The 15,435-nt window shown below is 36.6% G+C and overlaps 1 protein-coding gene and 1 pseudogene across 3 annotated transcripts; one reads left to right on the top strand and one right to left on the bottom strand.

Annotated features, from left to right (window-relative positions):
* Window positions 1–2,583: 2,583 nt before the first annotated feature.
* LOC107568795 (DNA polymerase lambda-like) lies at window positions 2,584–8,269 on the bottom strand (annotated as a pseudogene).
* A 1,488-nt stretch (window positions 8,270–9,757) lies between these two features.
* LOC107568794 (protein DPCD) lies at window positions 9,758–13,200 on the top strand. Of its 3 annotated transcripts, XM_016254777.1 has the most exons (7): window positions 10,292–10,406; window positions 10,666–10,746; window positions 10,834–10,949; window positions 11,031–11,134; window positions 11,379–11,408; window positions 12,379–12,481; window positions 12,818–13,200. In XM_016254777.1, the coding sequence occupies exons 1-7, from the start codon at window positions 10,343–10,345 to the stop codon at window positions 12,920–12,922; spliced, it is 603 nt and encodes a 200-aa protein (XP_016110263.1). In that variant the 5' UTR covers window positions 10,292–10,342; the 3' UTR covers window positions 12,923–13,200. The 3 variants fall into 3 exon arrangements, with proteins under 3 accessions (XP_016110264.1, XP_016110263.1, XP_016110262.1); XM_016254778.1 differs by lacking the exons at window positions 10,292–10,406; window positions 11,379–11,408 and adding an exon at window positions 9,758–9,900 and having other exon boundaries at window positions 11,031–11,164; window positions 12,818–13,199; XM_016254776.1 differs by lacking the exon at window positions 11,379–11,408 and having other exon boundaries at window positions 10,293–10,406; window positions 11,031–11,164; window positions 12,818–13,198.
* Window positions 13,201–15,435: the final 2,235 nt, after the last annotated feature.

The raw sequence follows: 15,435 nt of genomic DNA, 5'->3' as shown, positions 1-15,435 counted from the left end.
AGAACAAAAATAAAATAGGTGAGAGTGTTTTTGTGTTGTGAGTGAATAATTTACAATTCAACTTTTTAAGATATATTGTTTTGTGAATGTGGTATCTGTCCACCAGGCAAACTTTAAGGTATCTATCTTCGTATTATCAGAAATGTCAACAGAAAAAAAAAAATGTTGCTGGAATTTTGAATTCCAATGCTGGAGTTTGAAGCCAGACATGTTTAGTGTAAGACCAAAAATAAAATAGGTGAGAGTGTTTTTGTGTTGTGAGTGAATAATTTACAATTCAACTCAATCGATTCCTTAAAGAGTCATGATGATCAAATTAAACCTACTAGTGTTTAAAGTCGGCATGTAATCAAATTTGAAAATTCTTATTTTTTTTATGGAATATGTAGTGTTTATTATAAATAATTTATCCGTGCACTTCATTATTTTTTTTTTATTCATGTGAAACGTTAACCTCCCCTCCCCCTCAAAACGACTCATCTTCTCTTCCGGTCACGAGCTATGGCGCAAGGGCGGAGCTAGTGAATTGAGGGGTAAACGCTGGGATAAACCAGAGCCATTGAGACTATGCTGTTCTGTGTCAGCTGCGTCACAAGGATACACTGTTTCCGTTCAGATCAAATCCCAACAAAGTAGGAAACAGATTTGGCGTAACGCAGCTGACACAGAACAGCATACGTTGTTTACGCAGTGGATATTCTCCAAAATGGCACCAGGGTGATGCGGAGGAGACGAATTGTTGAATAAAGTCGCTTTTTCCTTTCTTTTGCACACAAAATGTATTCTCGTAGCTTTGTATAATTACGGTTGAACCACTGATGTCACATGGATTATTTTACAGATCTCCTTGCTACGTCTCTGGACTTGGGATCATTTCAGTTGCGTTGCTGTCTATGGAGGGTCAGACAGCTCTTAGATTTCATCAACAATATCTTAATTTGTGTTCCGAAGATGAACGAAGGTCTTACGGGTTTGAAACGACACGAGGGTGAGTAATTAATGAGAGAATTTTCATTTTTGGGTAAACTAACCCTTTAAATGTGTTTCCCCAAAAATGACAACAAAGTACCGGTAGTTCTGTATTTTCACCAATCTTGGTTTAAAAAAGACTACAGGAAGTCATCAATACAGACTAATTATGTGATGTCCCCAGACTCCCCATTTTATTTAATTTATTTATTATTTGTGAACAACACATTCGTTCACGAAAAAGACTCGGTGCCGACTATGATTGGACACACCAACTCATCAGTGAAGATCGTATCATACAATGTAATTCTCTTCTTTAATCAGCATTCAAATGTTGTTTGTGTTTTGAACAAATCTTAAGTGAATCAATCTTTCTCCTTACATTTAAAGATTTGTTCAAAAAGACTAACAAAACACAGCTCAAACCAATCGACAGACTACCTTTTACAATAGTTTTAAAAATGTTATTAAATGGAAGCAAACGTAACAGCTGATAAATTTAACAAGCCTTGAAGATAAAAGAAACTAAAATACGTTTTGAGGTGTTTTAATAATTTACATTTTAAGCACATCAAAAGGTAATAATATTTATCTCATTAAAAAAAACATCCAATTAAAAGTTTAAGAATTTTGATGCTATTTAATCCAAATTAAAGGGGTCATATGATGCTTTTTAAAGATCATTATTTTGTGTATTTGGTGTAACCGAATATGTTGACATGCTTTAATGTTCAAAAAACACATTATTTTTCAAATACTGTACATTATTGTAGGTCCTATATGCCCCGCCTCTCTCAAATGCTTCGTTTTCTACAAAGTCCCTCCTTCCGACAAGTGCAGTCTGCTCTGATTGGCCAGCTGACCCAGTGCATTGTGATTAGCCGAACACCGCAAGCACGCGTCGGAAATGTAACGCCCCTTACCATAATCACGAGCTTCATCTTTCAAAATAAATGTAAAGACAGAGCCCGAAAGGGGAACAGAGTCGCGTGACAGACACAGTGATGAAGCTGGTATGTGTTTGTGATGTGACCCCCTCTCTTTCTCGCACTCTCTCTCTCTTTCTCTCTCTCTCTCTCGCTCTCTCGCTCGCATGCGCGCGCGCGCGCACACACACACACACGCGCAAAACTCTGCATTTGAACAGTCAATAGCAAATACTTGAACTAATAACAAAACGGTAGCGGATTCAGAAGCGCCAGATTGTCATAGCAAAGTCAGAATTACCTCGAAAGAATTATTCATGAAACGGTCATCCATAAAATGCATTGCTGTTCTGTTGTAAGTAATTGTAAAGATTCCTAAATGCATCTACTTTCGGAAGGCCAAATAAAGTGCTTTTGCTTTCACCTAGAAACACACAGCGTCTTCCTGACATGCTGCTTCAACACTAACTGCAGTTACTGAAACCACGCCTTCTTTCTTTGCGTGAACATTTGGGCAGCATTATGCTAATATTTCCACATAGTGAGGTAGATATGTGGGGGCGTGTTAGAATGAGCCGTTTTAGGGGGGTGTGGCAGAGTCTTAACTTTGATAAAGAATATCTCTTTGGTTTTAAGACTTTAGTCTTTGCAACTTCAGGGATCTTATCTATGCACAATCAGCTTGTAACACTACAAAGAGAAAGGAAAACTTGAAATTGCATTATATGACCCCTTTAACAATTCTATAGTGCACTCCCACATTAAAAATGTGATAACAACAACATGATTCCATATAGTTAAAATCATAAGGTGTTCTCATGTAAACCTTGCAGCCATTTGATATAATATGAATCTAGCCTTGTCACCAGTCTCGCTCATGTGGTTCTCTGTACGGTATGCCGAGGTGTTTGAAGACATCCTTCTCCGTCGGTGTGTGTAAAGGAGTTCCTGCAACCAGCTTCACACCACGCTGCTGCACCACTGCACAGTTCAGCGAGTGCTCTGATAGGCTCATGTGTTTGGTTTTAGCCAATGCCCTCATTGATCGGTTGAAGTGGGCGGAGCCAGTGAAGTACAGAAGAGCACATGCAAATTCAGCATAGGGCACTACAATGTTGTCTAGGTGCCTGTGGCGGGTCTTCCACAGTCTTCCAGGCCTGTGAAGGGCCTGGAAGACGGCAGATGCCCATGTACTTCTTCTGTTCACCATTCTCCTCATGGCTAACAAGGAAACCTGGATGGAGAAATAAAAAAAATAATATCATGAACATAAAGTAAACAAAAGTGATAACTATGGGTTTATTAAATTATTAAAGTCCCCATGTAGTGAAAATCAAGTTTTTTATGTTGTTTATTTGTCTATGTGGTGTTTTTAATATGCTTTTAGACAAACCATGTGCCAATCCATTAATCAACACCATTGCTGAGTATTTTCTCCTTAAAACTGTAGTTTCCCAAAGGCAGTCCCAGAAATGCGGTTTGAAACAGCCCTCGGTTTGCTACGTCACAATCCAATAACCAATCACGTCAAGGGATCGATTCCTATCACTATGCAAAATATAGCAATACCAGCACAAAAGCAAAAATAAATGAGATTATCATTTAAAATAGATTAAATTGTGGTTTAATGTGAATTTAGAACCGCTAACTTGCATTATAACCCGTGGCAACAGTGTAAAAGTAGCCCGGAATCAGACCCACCACTCCCGCAGCTGCGTCTGCACTTCACACGCGTATGCTCGCGGGCGCCAATTGCAATCACAAACGGCTGCATTCAAGTCTTCAAGGCATTTTAGGACACAACATCGTCAAGTAAGTAACTTTAAAGACTGTTACAGTATTCACTGTAGTTGTCCACTAGGTAAAAACATAGTTTTATCAGTCATTATTCGCGTATGCCATTGTTTTGTGTTTACTACAGTTCAGTGGATCAGGAGGACCTGGCTTGTGTGACTTGAGTGGAGGCAAGACTAATTTGCATATTCATAGGTCCGCGTATAGTAAATGAGGCAAGGGTGTAGAGTTATATTCAAGCTATATTAAGGCATGAGAAAATTATTTTCACAAGAAAAAACATTTAAATATGTCATTTTGATGATCAAAGATAAGTTTTAAGGGATAAAATATTTGACTACAGGGGGACTTTAAATCATAAATCCAAATTATTCTAAACTTTTCTGTGATATAACAGCATACCATTCTGATGGAGGAGGTGCAACACTTTGCTGAAAACACTTATGCGATTCTCCATCAGGGTGAGTGATGAGGATGTCCACATCTCCACATGTGCTCTTCCCCCTGCGGTATGAGCCACACGCCACAACCACCAGCTGTGTGTCCACACTGAGCTGCCTCCTTCACCTATCAGCCACATAATATCCATATATTTTAGCTATGTAATTTACTTTATTTCTATATGTTTTTATATAATTGATATAATTATAATTTATATACACTACTATTATTTTTAATTACTAATTTAATAACAATGATGCATTAATTTGATCAAATGTGATAGTTAATACTAATGCTGTTCTTTAGTCATTTCTATTCATGAATCAGAAAAATGATTTCTGAAAGATCATATGATACTGAAGTAATGGCTGCAGAAAAGTCAGCTTTGCATCACAGGAATAAATTACATTTTAAAATAGAAAATGGTTATTTTACATTTTAATGATATTTCACAATATTACTGTTTTTACTGTATTGTTGATCAAATAAAAGCAGCCTTGCAGCGCATAAGAGACTCTTACCAAGCTCAAACTTGTCAATGGCTGTGTAACTGATTTTTATTATACATATATATATATATATATATACATATACAGTGGGTACAGAAAGTATTCAGACCCCCTTAAATTTTTCACTCTTTGTTATATTGCAGCCATTTGCTAAAATCATTTAAGTTAATTTGTTTTCCTCATTAATGTACACACAGCACCCCATATTGACAGAAAAACACAGAATTATTGACATTTTTGCAGATTTATTAAAAAAGAAAAACTGAAATATCACATGGTCCTAAGTATTCAGACCCTTTGCTGTGACACTCATATATTTAACTCAGGTGCTGTCCATTTCTTCTGATCATCCTTGAGATGGTTCTACACCTTCATTTGAGTCCAGCTGTGTTTGATTATACTGATTGGACTTGATTAGCAAAGCCACACACCTGTCTATATAAGACCTTACAGCTCACAGTGCATATCAGAGCAAATGAGAATCATGAGGTCAAAGAAACTGCCTGAAGAGCTCAGAGACAGAATTGTGGCAAAGCACAGATCTGGCCAAGGTTACAAAAAAAATGCTGCTGCACTTAATATATATAATATATATATATATATATATATATATATATATATATATATATATATATATAATCTTGCATCCTCTTTAGTTGAAAAAAGCAGTGCATTTATTAGTTAATTTTTTAAGTTGTGTTCTGAATGTAAAACAAAATTTTAAACACTAATTTATACCCAGCACTCCAGTCATTTAAATGCTGAAGGTAGTAAGTTTACATGCTCTACATATCATTCCTGTCAAGCTTGGAGAGCACATGTTGCACTCATCTTCTTCGTCTACCCTTTTTATCTACCAGGTCTGTTAAGAGGAAAACAGTGGGATGTTCCAAGTAATAGTAAGAAAACAAGTGGCTTGGGCCAAGACTCTGTAAGGGAGCTCAGTAGCTTCTGACTTATAAAACGCCAGCTTTCAAGAGCTCCCACTCTTCCTATGGAACGACAGACTCACTAACAATCTCTGTTATGTCCATTAGCTAACTAAGGAAGATTGACAGTTTTGCTGCCGCCAACACAAAATTGTTTTCGTTTTTTTTGATTGCTTGTCTTTTAGAAATTCAGTTTTATTATTTACTGCTGTGAAAATCAAGTAGATACTTTCTTGTTCTTCACAACCGGACGATGTTGTTATGGATGGTAAGAACAAAGAAAATCCCTGTTTAATTGCTTGGTTATGGCTATTTTCTTTACTGCAGGCCATTTCAAATAAGGTCTGTACAAACCGTTTTCTCGATGGCATTTGCTTCACTTCTCGGCATCCACTCAAGGAGGTCATCGTAGTGTTTTAGTCCGATCCTTAGAGTGTGATTCAAAACCACCTTAGTGCGAATATCCTTTTGATAGTAAAAGAAATCAAATCTTCCGTTTAAACTTGTAAAATATTGTGGTTGTTGCTTAATATTACTGAATATGTTCCACAGAGTTTAAAGCTGCTGTATAAATGTTCTGCACCATTAGTAGCAAAACAAATAAATAAAAAAATGTTTCCCAAACATTTCCCATCTAGGCTTGGAAAGATAGCATAAAAGTGCATTCCGAATGACCACTGAGGAGGGTGAAAGCATTGGTACTGACAGTTTACTGGTGACTTTCACTTCCGAGTACTGAGTACTAAGTTCTGAGAACTTGGAAGTGTGAAAAGTGCCCATTGTTTAGACAAACAGGTAGTCCTGCTCCGTCTCTATGTTTTTCCTGATTAGCTAACAGGTTCACTTTCAGATTTTTTTTTGCCATTTACCGAGTCTAGGGCTGTTAGACTGAACACCTATTTTAGTGTTTACATTAATTTGTGAGCATGTTTGCACTAATTCGTTTCCTTATTTTAGTCAAGTCATGGCCAAGATATACCAATTCATCATTTTGTTTAGTTAATTAATGGGCATTTTAAACTAATTTGTTTGAGCTAAATCGTGGCCACATTGTACTAATTTACTCCCTCGTTTTTGTTAAATCGTGGCCACGTTCCATCTCATTCCCTAAAACAATGAAACTGCTTCTTAATTTGTGGCCACAATATCTTTTTCCCCCCTGCATGTCATGTACGAGGCTCTGTATAGTTTAATAAATCATGTTGCATTAAAATAGCACCCGACATACAAATTTTTTCCATACAATTAATATTAATCTTTCAAATTAAACGTTTAAATTAAACAATTCCCTGTATGATGGTCTTACCTGTTGATATTACCACATCTGAGCAGTCTTGGCCCCAGCGCCCCAGATGTTAGTGAACATTTCAAGAACAGGCACCTCCTCCCCAATGTGATCTAGTTTACGCAAGTGCACACGTTCCATGATTTCCATGATCTTGTCTGCCATGTGTTTACCAATGCATGGGATCTTACGTGCTTCCTATGGATACATGGGGTAAAAAATTTTTTTTTGATGTCCAAGTTATTGATATTTTTACTGTATATTTTAAAATAAAAAATGGGAATGTCTCTTATTATAGTATGTATTTATTAATCACTGATGCATGCTTGAAACTAGTCATAAAATGCAAACTGCCATGCAACGACAGCCATATGTGTTCTTAACACAAATAAGCACCTCAGTGAACCGCAAAACCTCTGCGGATTCATATCTGTATCTGAACTGACCTCATATGAAGTGATGGGCTTGTGGTGGCTCTTAAGGGCGTTGATTGCTTTAGAGTAGCCCAGAGCTTATCCATTTATCGCCCGTGTGCGTATAGGCTTTGGCCAGCGGCTCCAGTTTGTCAGTAATGTGCTTGTTATGGTTCTCCCCTTTAGTTGTGGATGTTTGGGAACAGACCCACTTGCCAGACAAAACTGGATTCTCCACCAAACTCTGGCTCAGGTTGCTCTCAGATGGATGAACGCCACTGATCAAGGCCTCCAGATCATTCTGAGATACACCATCTTCCTCGTGGTGCTCCTCCTGAATCTCTGGCACCTGTGAGTCATATTAAAAGCACTGCATGAGGGGAAAAACAACTGATGGATCTTACAGATCAGATAGAGACAATAACATCCAATTCCACCCTTTTTTACCATCTCTGTGAGATTTTCTTGAGGATTTTTTTATTTTATTTTCAAGGATTTTCAAAGGATCCTGTCCTGCTGCTACATCTGGAACTGGGCTGAATGCCGTCTCATTTGACTCCTCAGCAAGAGCAACTGTGGGACTGAGGAGATGTTCATGAAGTATTTATTTCTAATAAGCACTTTTGCGCTGAATAAACATTTCTGTATTCAAAAGTCAAACAAGTGTCTAAATATCAATGCTGTTTTACACAGACTCCAGTGCCTTACCGCTCAGGAGGAGGAAGGCTGTAGTCTTCAGGGTCTAGTAAACTTTTCTCACTGATGCAGGCGCTCAACCAAGTGCATTTGACCAGATGAACAGCAGAGGGCAGTCTTTCCACTTTCAGAAGTCTCAAAGCTCTCTTACAATCAACAGAATCATCAACCACGATGTGTGTGCAGCTGGGAGAGATTGTGGAAACTACCTGTCCTCCATTCTGGGTGATCTGCTGATGGAATATCTCACATCTGGCTTTCCCTATACCAGCTGGAACTATATATATAGGTTAGGGCCATGTAGTTTTGGATTTAGTTTTCTCTTAATAATAAAAACCTTCATTTAAAAACTACAGGTTGTGTTTACTTGTGTTATCTTTGACTAATATTTAAATTTGTTTGATGATCTGAAACATTAAAGTGTGACAAACATGCAAAAAAATAAGAAATCAGGAAGGGGGCCGACACTTTTTCACACCACTGTATATATATATATATATATATATATAGTTGTATGCTATGTTAATTATAAAGCGCTAATATAAGTAATAAATAAGGTAATATTATTCTAATATGGTTATTATATTTATTTTATTGGCATATATAACAATTATCGGTATAAATTACAAAACTATTATGACAAGGTAATGTGCAATTTATTATATTATATGAAGAGTTTATTTGCAAAAACAGATAACTTAAAATTGTCAAAAATCACGTTTTTTTATTATGTTATCATGTTTTTATTGTGTTAGTTAGCGGTTGTTGTTTTTTAACCTAGTCAAAATAACCCAACTGCAGTTTGATTGAGATTAACTGGAATGCACAATGAAAAACGGCAAATTAACCGTGCTTTCTGGAATACACCCCTGATTAAGGGCCAGTTGTTAAATAATTGTTGTTGTACTCAAAAATTAGCACTGGCACTATACCAATAGGTTAAAATCAACCAATCAATCAATCAAACTATCAGTGTCTATCTATCTATCATTATTATTATTTATGTGATTCACAGAGCACCGATCTAACGTTAAGTCAGTTAAGCTCAACAAATTAAATTAATGTTCTTATGTAATGTCTTCATAACTCATTAAAAGCAACAGCACTTGACCATTCATCCAATAATACATAATTCAGTTCAACAGGAGGATCTAATTGAAAATACTACTGCATGTTGTAAAATATGGTGCTTTATTCTCTCAAACTGCCCTTGTTGTTTTAATAGAGTGTATTTTAGAGGGAGAATTATGAACCTGTTATTGGTTCAGCAGGCGTCCTTCTGATCATTAGGACTGTGTCTCTTTACTTTAGGGAAGGCTTTCAGGATGCCATGACCCTCCATTCGGGCAAGGGAAAGGGAAAGGGAAAGGAGAGGAACTTAAAAACAAAATGACTGTGATCAGTAGGGTTCACAGAGCAGGAGAAGGCTTCGTAAGAATTAAGTCCTTATATTTGCAACCAGCGCCCGGTAATGAAGCGAATAAAAGGATCGTTACATTACAACGCATATTCAACATTCTATCTCTTTAAACACATAGTCGTATTGTAATAGCAACTTGGATAACTTAAAAACACCACAGACGTACCTCTCCCAGCGCTTCTTTCTAAGAACAACAACACAGGAGTGGTTTAAACGGATCACCTTCCGGGTCATAGTCAGAAGTAGAGCTGAGTTTATTTTAAACATGAAATATTTAAAATGATACATGACTCTTTGTACTTAATTTCAATACGTTTAATTGTTATAATCACATATGTTTGTATGTAAACTTGGTAAATCGTTAAAAATACGAAATATCTTAAAAAGAAATAGCAGTTGGCTTGGCAACTTCAGGCGTGGGCATGTTGTTTGAGCAAATGAACCCGCATGAAGCATGGCTGTTCAACACTGGGCAGAGACTCTTAAGAAAGCCAAGAAAACGGCATTAATATCTGATGGTGCGCATATATCTTCTCTATTATTTTTGGTTTAGTTAATTTGTATGTGTATTTATGCTGGCAGTCGTGTTAAAAGTCTTGCTAATAAGATGTATTAGCCGTATAACGGTATTGTAATAGCAACTTGGATAACTTAAAAACACCACAGACGTACCTCTCCCAGCGCTTCTTTCTAAGAACAACAACACAGGAGTGGTTTAAACGGATCACCTTCCGGGTCATAGTCAGAAGTAGAGCTGAGTTTATTTTAAACATGAAATATTTAAAATGATACATGACTCTTTGTACTTAATTTCAATACGTTTAATTGTTATAATCACATATGTTTGTATGTAAACTTGGTAAATCGTTAAAAATACGAAATATCTTAAAAAGAAATAGCAGTTGGCTTGGCAACCTCAGGCGTGGGCTTGTTGTTTGAGGAAATGAACCCGCATGAAGCATGGCTGTTCAACACTGGGCAGAGACTCTTAAGAAAGCCAAGAAAACGGCATTAATATCTGATGGTGCGCATATCTTCTCTATTATTTTTGGTTTAGTTAATTTGTATGTGTATTTATGCTGGCAGTCGTGTTAAAAGTCTTGCTAATAAGATGTATTAGCCGTATAACTATTTGCTACACGCTAATAGCAACGGGACCTATGCACAACATCATAAAAATACCAGTTAAGAAAGAATTGTTTCCTTTAGTTTAAAGCTTGAATATTGTTCGATGTAAGCTAATGTATAAATTGAGCTCCGCCTTCATATGCCTCTCTCATTAGGGAAAAGGAAAGTTCATTATCTGTTTGAGGATGGCAATGAGATGGCTGAGGAGTATGACCTGAAAACAGATGAACTTGTCTGTGAGTCATTTTTCTTCTCTGGTTTAATCGGATTGAATCGCATGCGAATTCAGTTTTGTATTTTGTAATGATTTCATCCTTCTTTAGTGCGAAAGTGGCGACATAAAACCACTTTAGGAGGCCATGGAGAGTGGACATGGGAAGTTGGTGAAACAAACCCAAACGGCCTTACCTCTGATTTAATAAAAGAGAGCAGTTCAAATGTAAGGTTACTATTTCACTTTCCTACTGAATAGATGATGATGTTAATCTGTTTATAATGATGTCTGTTTTTATGCACACAGCCATTGTTCATGCGTAAGGACACAAAGACCAGTTTCCAATGGAGGGTCCGTAATATTTCTTACCCTATAGAAGTCTACAGTGTGTCAGCAGAGCCCACGGAAAGATGTTGTGTCATCCGAACCTCAAACAAAAAGTCTGTTATTTAGTATGTTGATTGTGGTTTATGCCTTAACTGTTTTAGACTAATTTAGTGTTTATTTGATTATATTGTATGTTGTCAGGATGGGTGGTTGAACAAAGCATCACATTTTTTTTAAAAGTTGTTCACCCAATTAGTTCACCCAAAAAATTTAAATCTGCTGAAAATGTACTCACCCTCCTGCCGTGTCAGCAGAGCCCACGGAAAGATGTTGTGTCATCCGAACCTCAAACAAAAAGTCTGTTATTTAGTATGTTGATTGTGGTTTATGCCTTAACTGTTTTAGACTAATTTAGTGTTTATTTGATTATATTGTATGTTGTCAGGATGGGTGGTTGAACAAAGCATCACATTTTTTTTAAAAAAGCGGGCAGTTTAAGTTGTTAAAGGAATAGTTCACCCAAAAATTTAAATCTGCTGAAAATGTACTCACCCTCCTGCCGTCCAAGATGTGGATGAGTTTGTTTCTTCATGGAAACAGATTTGGAGACATGTAGCATTACATCACTTGCTCACCAATGGATCCTCTGCAGTGAATGGGTGCCGTCAGAATGAGGGTCCAAACAGCTGACAAAAACATCACAATAATCCTCAAGTAATACACTCGGTTAACATCTTGTGGAGCGAAAAGCTGCATGTTTATAAGAAACAAAGCCATCATTAAGATGTTTTTAACTTCAAATCATTGCTTCTAGCTAAAATACGAGTCCATAATCCGTAGTAACACTTCCTCCAGTTAAAAAGTCGTCTTGTTGTCACTGTTTACAAGCCAAAGTAGTCTAAAACAGTTCTAAACAAAAATGTGGGTGGATGTGAGAGGACAACAACATGGGATGGACTTTTTCACTGGAGGAAGTGTTATTGTGGATTATAGACTCTTTTATGGATTTTTGGAGTTTGATGGTTTAAAGTTAAAGCGTCTTGGTGATGGATTTGTTTCTTACAAACACACAGCTTTTCACGTCACAAAGTGTTAATGCATTGATCTCAAAATTGGACAAATACAATAAACATATCAAATTAGTCTAAAACGGCAACTTCTGCTCATAAATAATCTTTGTTTTCAGTCATGCCTAGTGAAAAGTGTTGAAGAAATTTAGTTCCAATAGACCTACAGTAACCCTATAGGTGGCGCTGTTCATCTAGATGGAAGATGGATGGCCGGCCATGAGGAACGTTCTCTCATTCTTCATCTCCTCATTTCCTAGGTACTATAAGAAGTTCAGTATTCCAGATCTCGACCGTTGCCAGCTGCCTTTGGAGAGCGCAGCCTTGAGTTTTACCCACGCCAACAACACTTTAATCATCAGCGTGAGTGAACTCTCACCCCTAGTCTCACTTAATCACTTCTCGAAGCTCTTTCTGTAGTGTAAGCTATGTAGTCACAGTTTTTTCCGCACGATGTAGAGGAACTTTCCCTTTTGCGTGGATCTGGGACCAGGTTTCCAAAGCCCTAATCCTCACTAAGAGAGCACACAAATCTGGTCTCAGATCATCAAAAGGGCAACTATGCCGTCACTTTTTATTGGTTCACCTAAGTAGAGTTAGGTTGGACTGAACTGCTCTCACCTCTGTCGTCTGCTCCAGTACTCAGCTATTTCATCCATCAATGGATTTTATATGGAGTTTCTCTCACATTTGTTGTAGTACAAGAAGCCCAAGGAGATTTTAACACTGGAACAGGAGCTGCTTGGGGAACTGAAGAAACTGAAGGGGACAAGCGAAGGAGATATTGACTGTAAAACTCAGTGAACTGCTGTGAATCCGGAGCCTTTGCATCATTGTATTTATCTGGCTGTTATTCTTCGTTCATTTATGCTTAGTCTCATGTTGGCATGTTTCTATGACATATGTTCCATGTTCCTGTCTGCCTTGTGTGTCCAAGCAACTCACTTTCAATGTGTGTTCTTTTTTTTTTCAAAGTAAATTTCAAATCTTATGCTAATTGATGTTCCAGCTGTACAATAGAGTATTCTTTGAGTCTAAATAAATTTCACTGGCAAAAATAAATTATTATATATTAACATTATCGTAAGAAGTTTGCTTTATTCCAGCTATTTCCACACTATAGCTAAAATATCTAAAGCCGCACTATGTAACTTTTGGCGTTCTAGCGGTTAATAAACAGAACTGCACACATCCTGCGGAACATCCCAACCGGAGCTACTTCTCTAAGTTTATGTCTCTGGCGATTCACGCAGGTATGTGTTACTCCGCAGCGGTGACGACCCGACCAGGCTACAATAGTCCAAATATAAGTACTTATAAGTGTACCGTAGTGATTCGGAATAAGACAAAAACGCGGTTTAGAAGATGAATTCATGATGTACTCGCTCATTATATACATTTTGCAAATTTGAACACAGAAAAAGTTACATAGTACTGCTTTAATCATTAAATAATTATAGCAGATGCGTAAGAAATAAAAAATAATAAAATGTGAAAAATAACAAGTAATCTTTAAAACAAAAACATTAAAAACGAAAAAAGAAGAATGCATAAATAAAATGATGCAGTACAATCATCAGTAGCATGCAACACAGTACTCATTCAGCAAATGTACAGCTAAAGAGATGTTTAATTGAAGCAGATTCATAAATGGACAACTTTTATAACCTATAACAGTTGTACAGTTGAATTATTATTAGAGATTCATCATCAAATTTCTATTACATGAAGGTCACTGAACTTGTGACATAATATGCTGTCATTACTGCCATCTTGACTCATCAGTTTTCTTGTAGTTCATCATGGGAAAATGAAACATTTCCTTTATCTAGGTTCCTTGATTTGATCTGTATTCACCTCATGTTTATGCACCATGTTTGGCATGGACCTCAGTGCTGTTGTTTGTGTTTCTAATGTAAATAGAGTACTACAAACACAAACTCTTTGTTGGTTTAAGGCAAAGACAACAATACAATGTGAATAAACTGTTTCTGACTGATGATTCTTTGCTTTTAGTTTTTCACTCCACAGCTTTTGTGCCAAACCAAAAGATTGTATGAATAAAACAGGCACTAAACCACAAGTCATTCTCACTATTGTGTATAACGGCCTTCAAGGAGGATGTTTTCTGCCCTGGAATTCACCAGCCAGCAGTCACTTTTTTTCGTCGTTTAGGCATCACATTGTCATTTAAAAAAGTACAAAACTGAGTATAGCTTTATGCACACTACTTTTCACTAAAATCATGTTAACATGCATATTGTTTACATTCTGTTGCTATGTTTTTGAAACATTACATTACACTGTTGCTAATACCATTAGCATTTTGGAGCCAGCTGTTAATTTCTGATATATCTGATACATCTGATACATATACAGTGGGTCTTATTTATAGAGATGTACATGTGTGTATATATATATATATATATATATATATATATATATATATATATATATATTTAGTGGGTGGTCGACATTTGCTTTGTTTTGTTTTTACATTGTCTCTAGTATTTTGACTGGATGTCTGGTTCATATGTTCTGGTAAAGAAAGGCCTAGTTAGACAGGAAGAGTGATCATCACAGGTTGAATTGACTGCTAATACAGTGCTGCAGGAATGAGTCCTATAACCTGGAAACAAGTTAACATTTTTGAACTTCCGGTTCCATCGTCCTAAAGACAGTAGGTTTTTTTCAATGGGGTTTTTTTTGGTTAGATGATTAAATTAAGGTTTATGCTCAAGCTCAAAATATGTTCACGTTACATTCTACAACATAAAATACATAAGTAATAACCCAATCAAGATTTTTTTGTCTTTTATGTTTCTTGAAAACAACTGTCTAAATGGAATTACAGAGGTTGTCTGGGACAATAAACAGCATCACGCCAAACAGGTAAACTTATCTACTCACTCAAACTTTCCAACTTGTAGATTTTAAATGAAGATGAAAAGATTTGTCAGACGTTAAGTGATGGTGGCACTGAAGCTGTGCAGCTGTGCTGTAGTTCTTTAATAGCCTAATTTTAGCTACTTCTGGCTTTTTGAATTTAGCTTTAAAGTTAATCAAAGTTGTGGTAATTTGTGAAGATTATCGTGATGCACAAAACGTGTGAGAATGGATGGACCCATCTGTTCATGACACCAGAAGTTGTTTAAATCTGCTAATCAGATTGTGTCTTTTTAGTTCTGGAAAGTGTCTTTCAGTCAGTCATATATATACAGTATATATGTGTGTATGTGTGTGTGTGTGTGTAATTTCTGTTGGAATTAATAATATAAGTTAGAATGATCTGTATGCAAACACACACACACACACAC

The sequence above is a fragment of the Sinocyclocheilus grahami genome, unplaced genomic scaffold (assembly GCF_001515645.1).
Source record: "Sinocyclocheilus grahami isolate Dianchi unplaced genomic scaffold, SAMN03320097.WGS_v1.1 scaffold1280.1, whole genome shotgun sequence".
Classification (NCBI taxonomy): Eukaryota; Metazoa; Chordata; class Actinopteri; order Cypriniformes; family Cyprinidae; genus Sinocyclocheilus; species Sinocyclocheilus grahami.
Note: the sequence above shows the minus strand (reverse complement) of the source record. Positions and strands in the feature narration are given on the sequence as shown.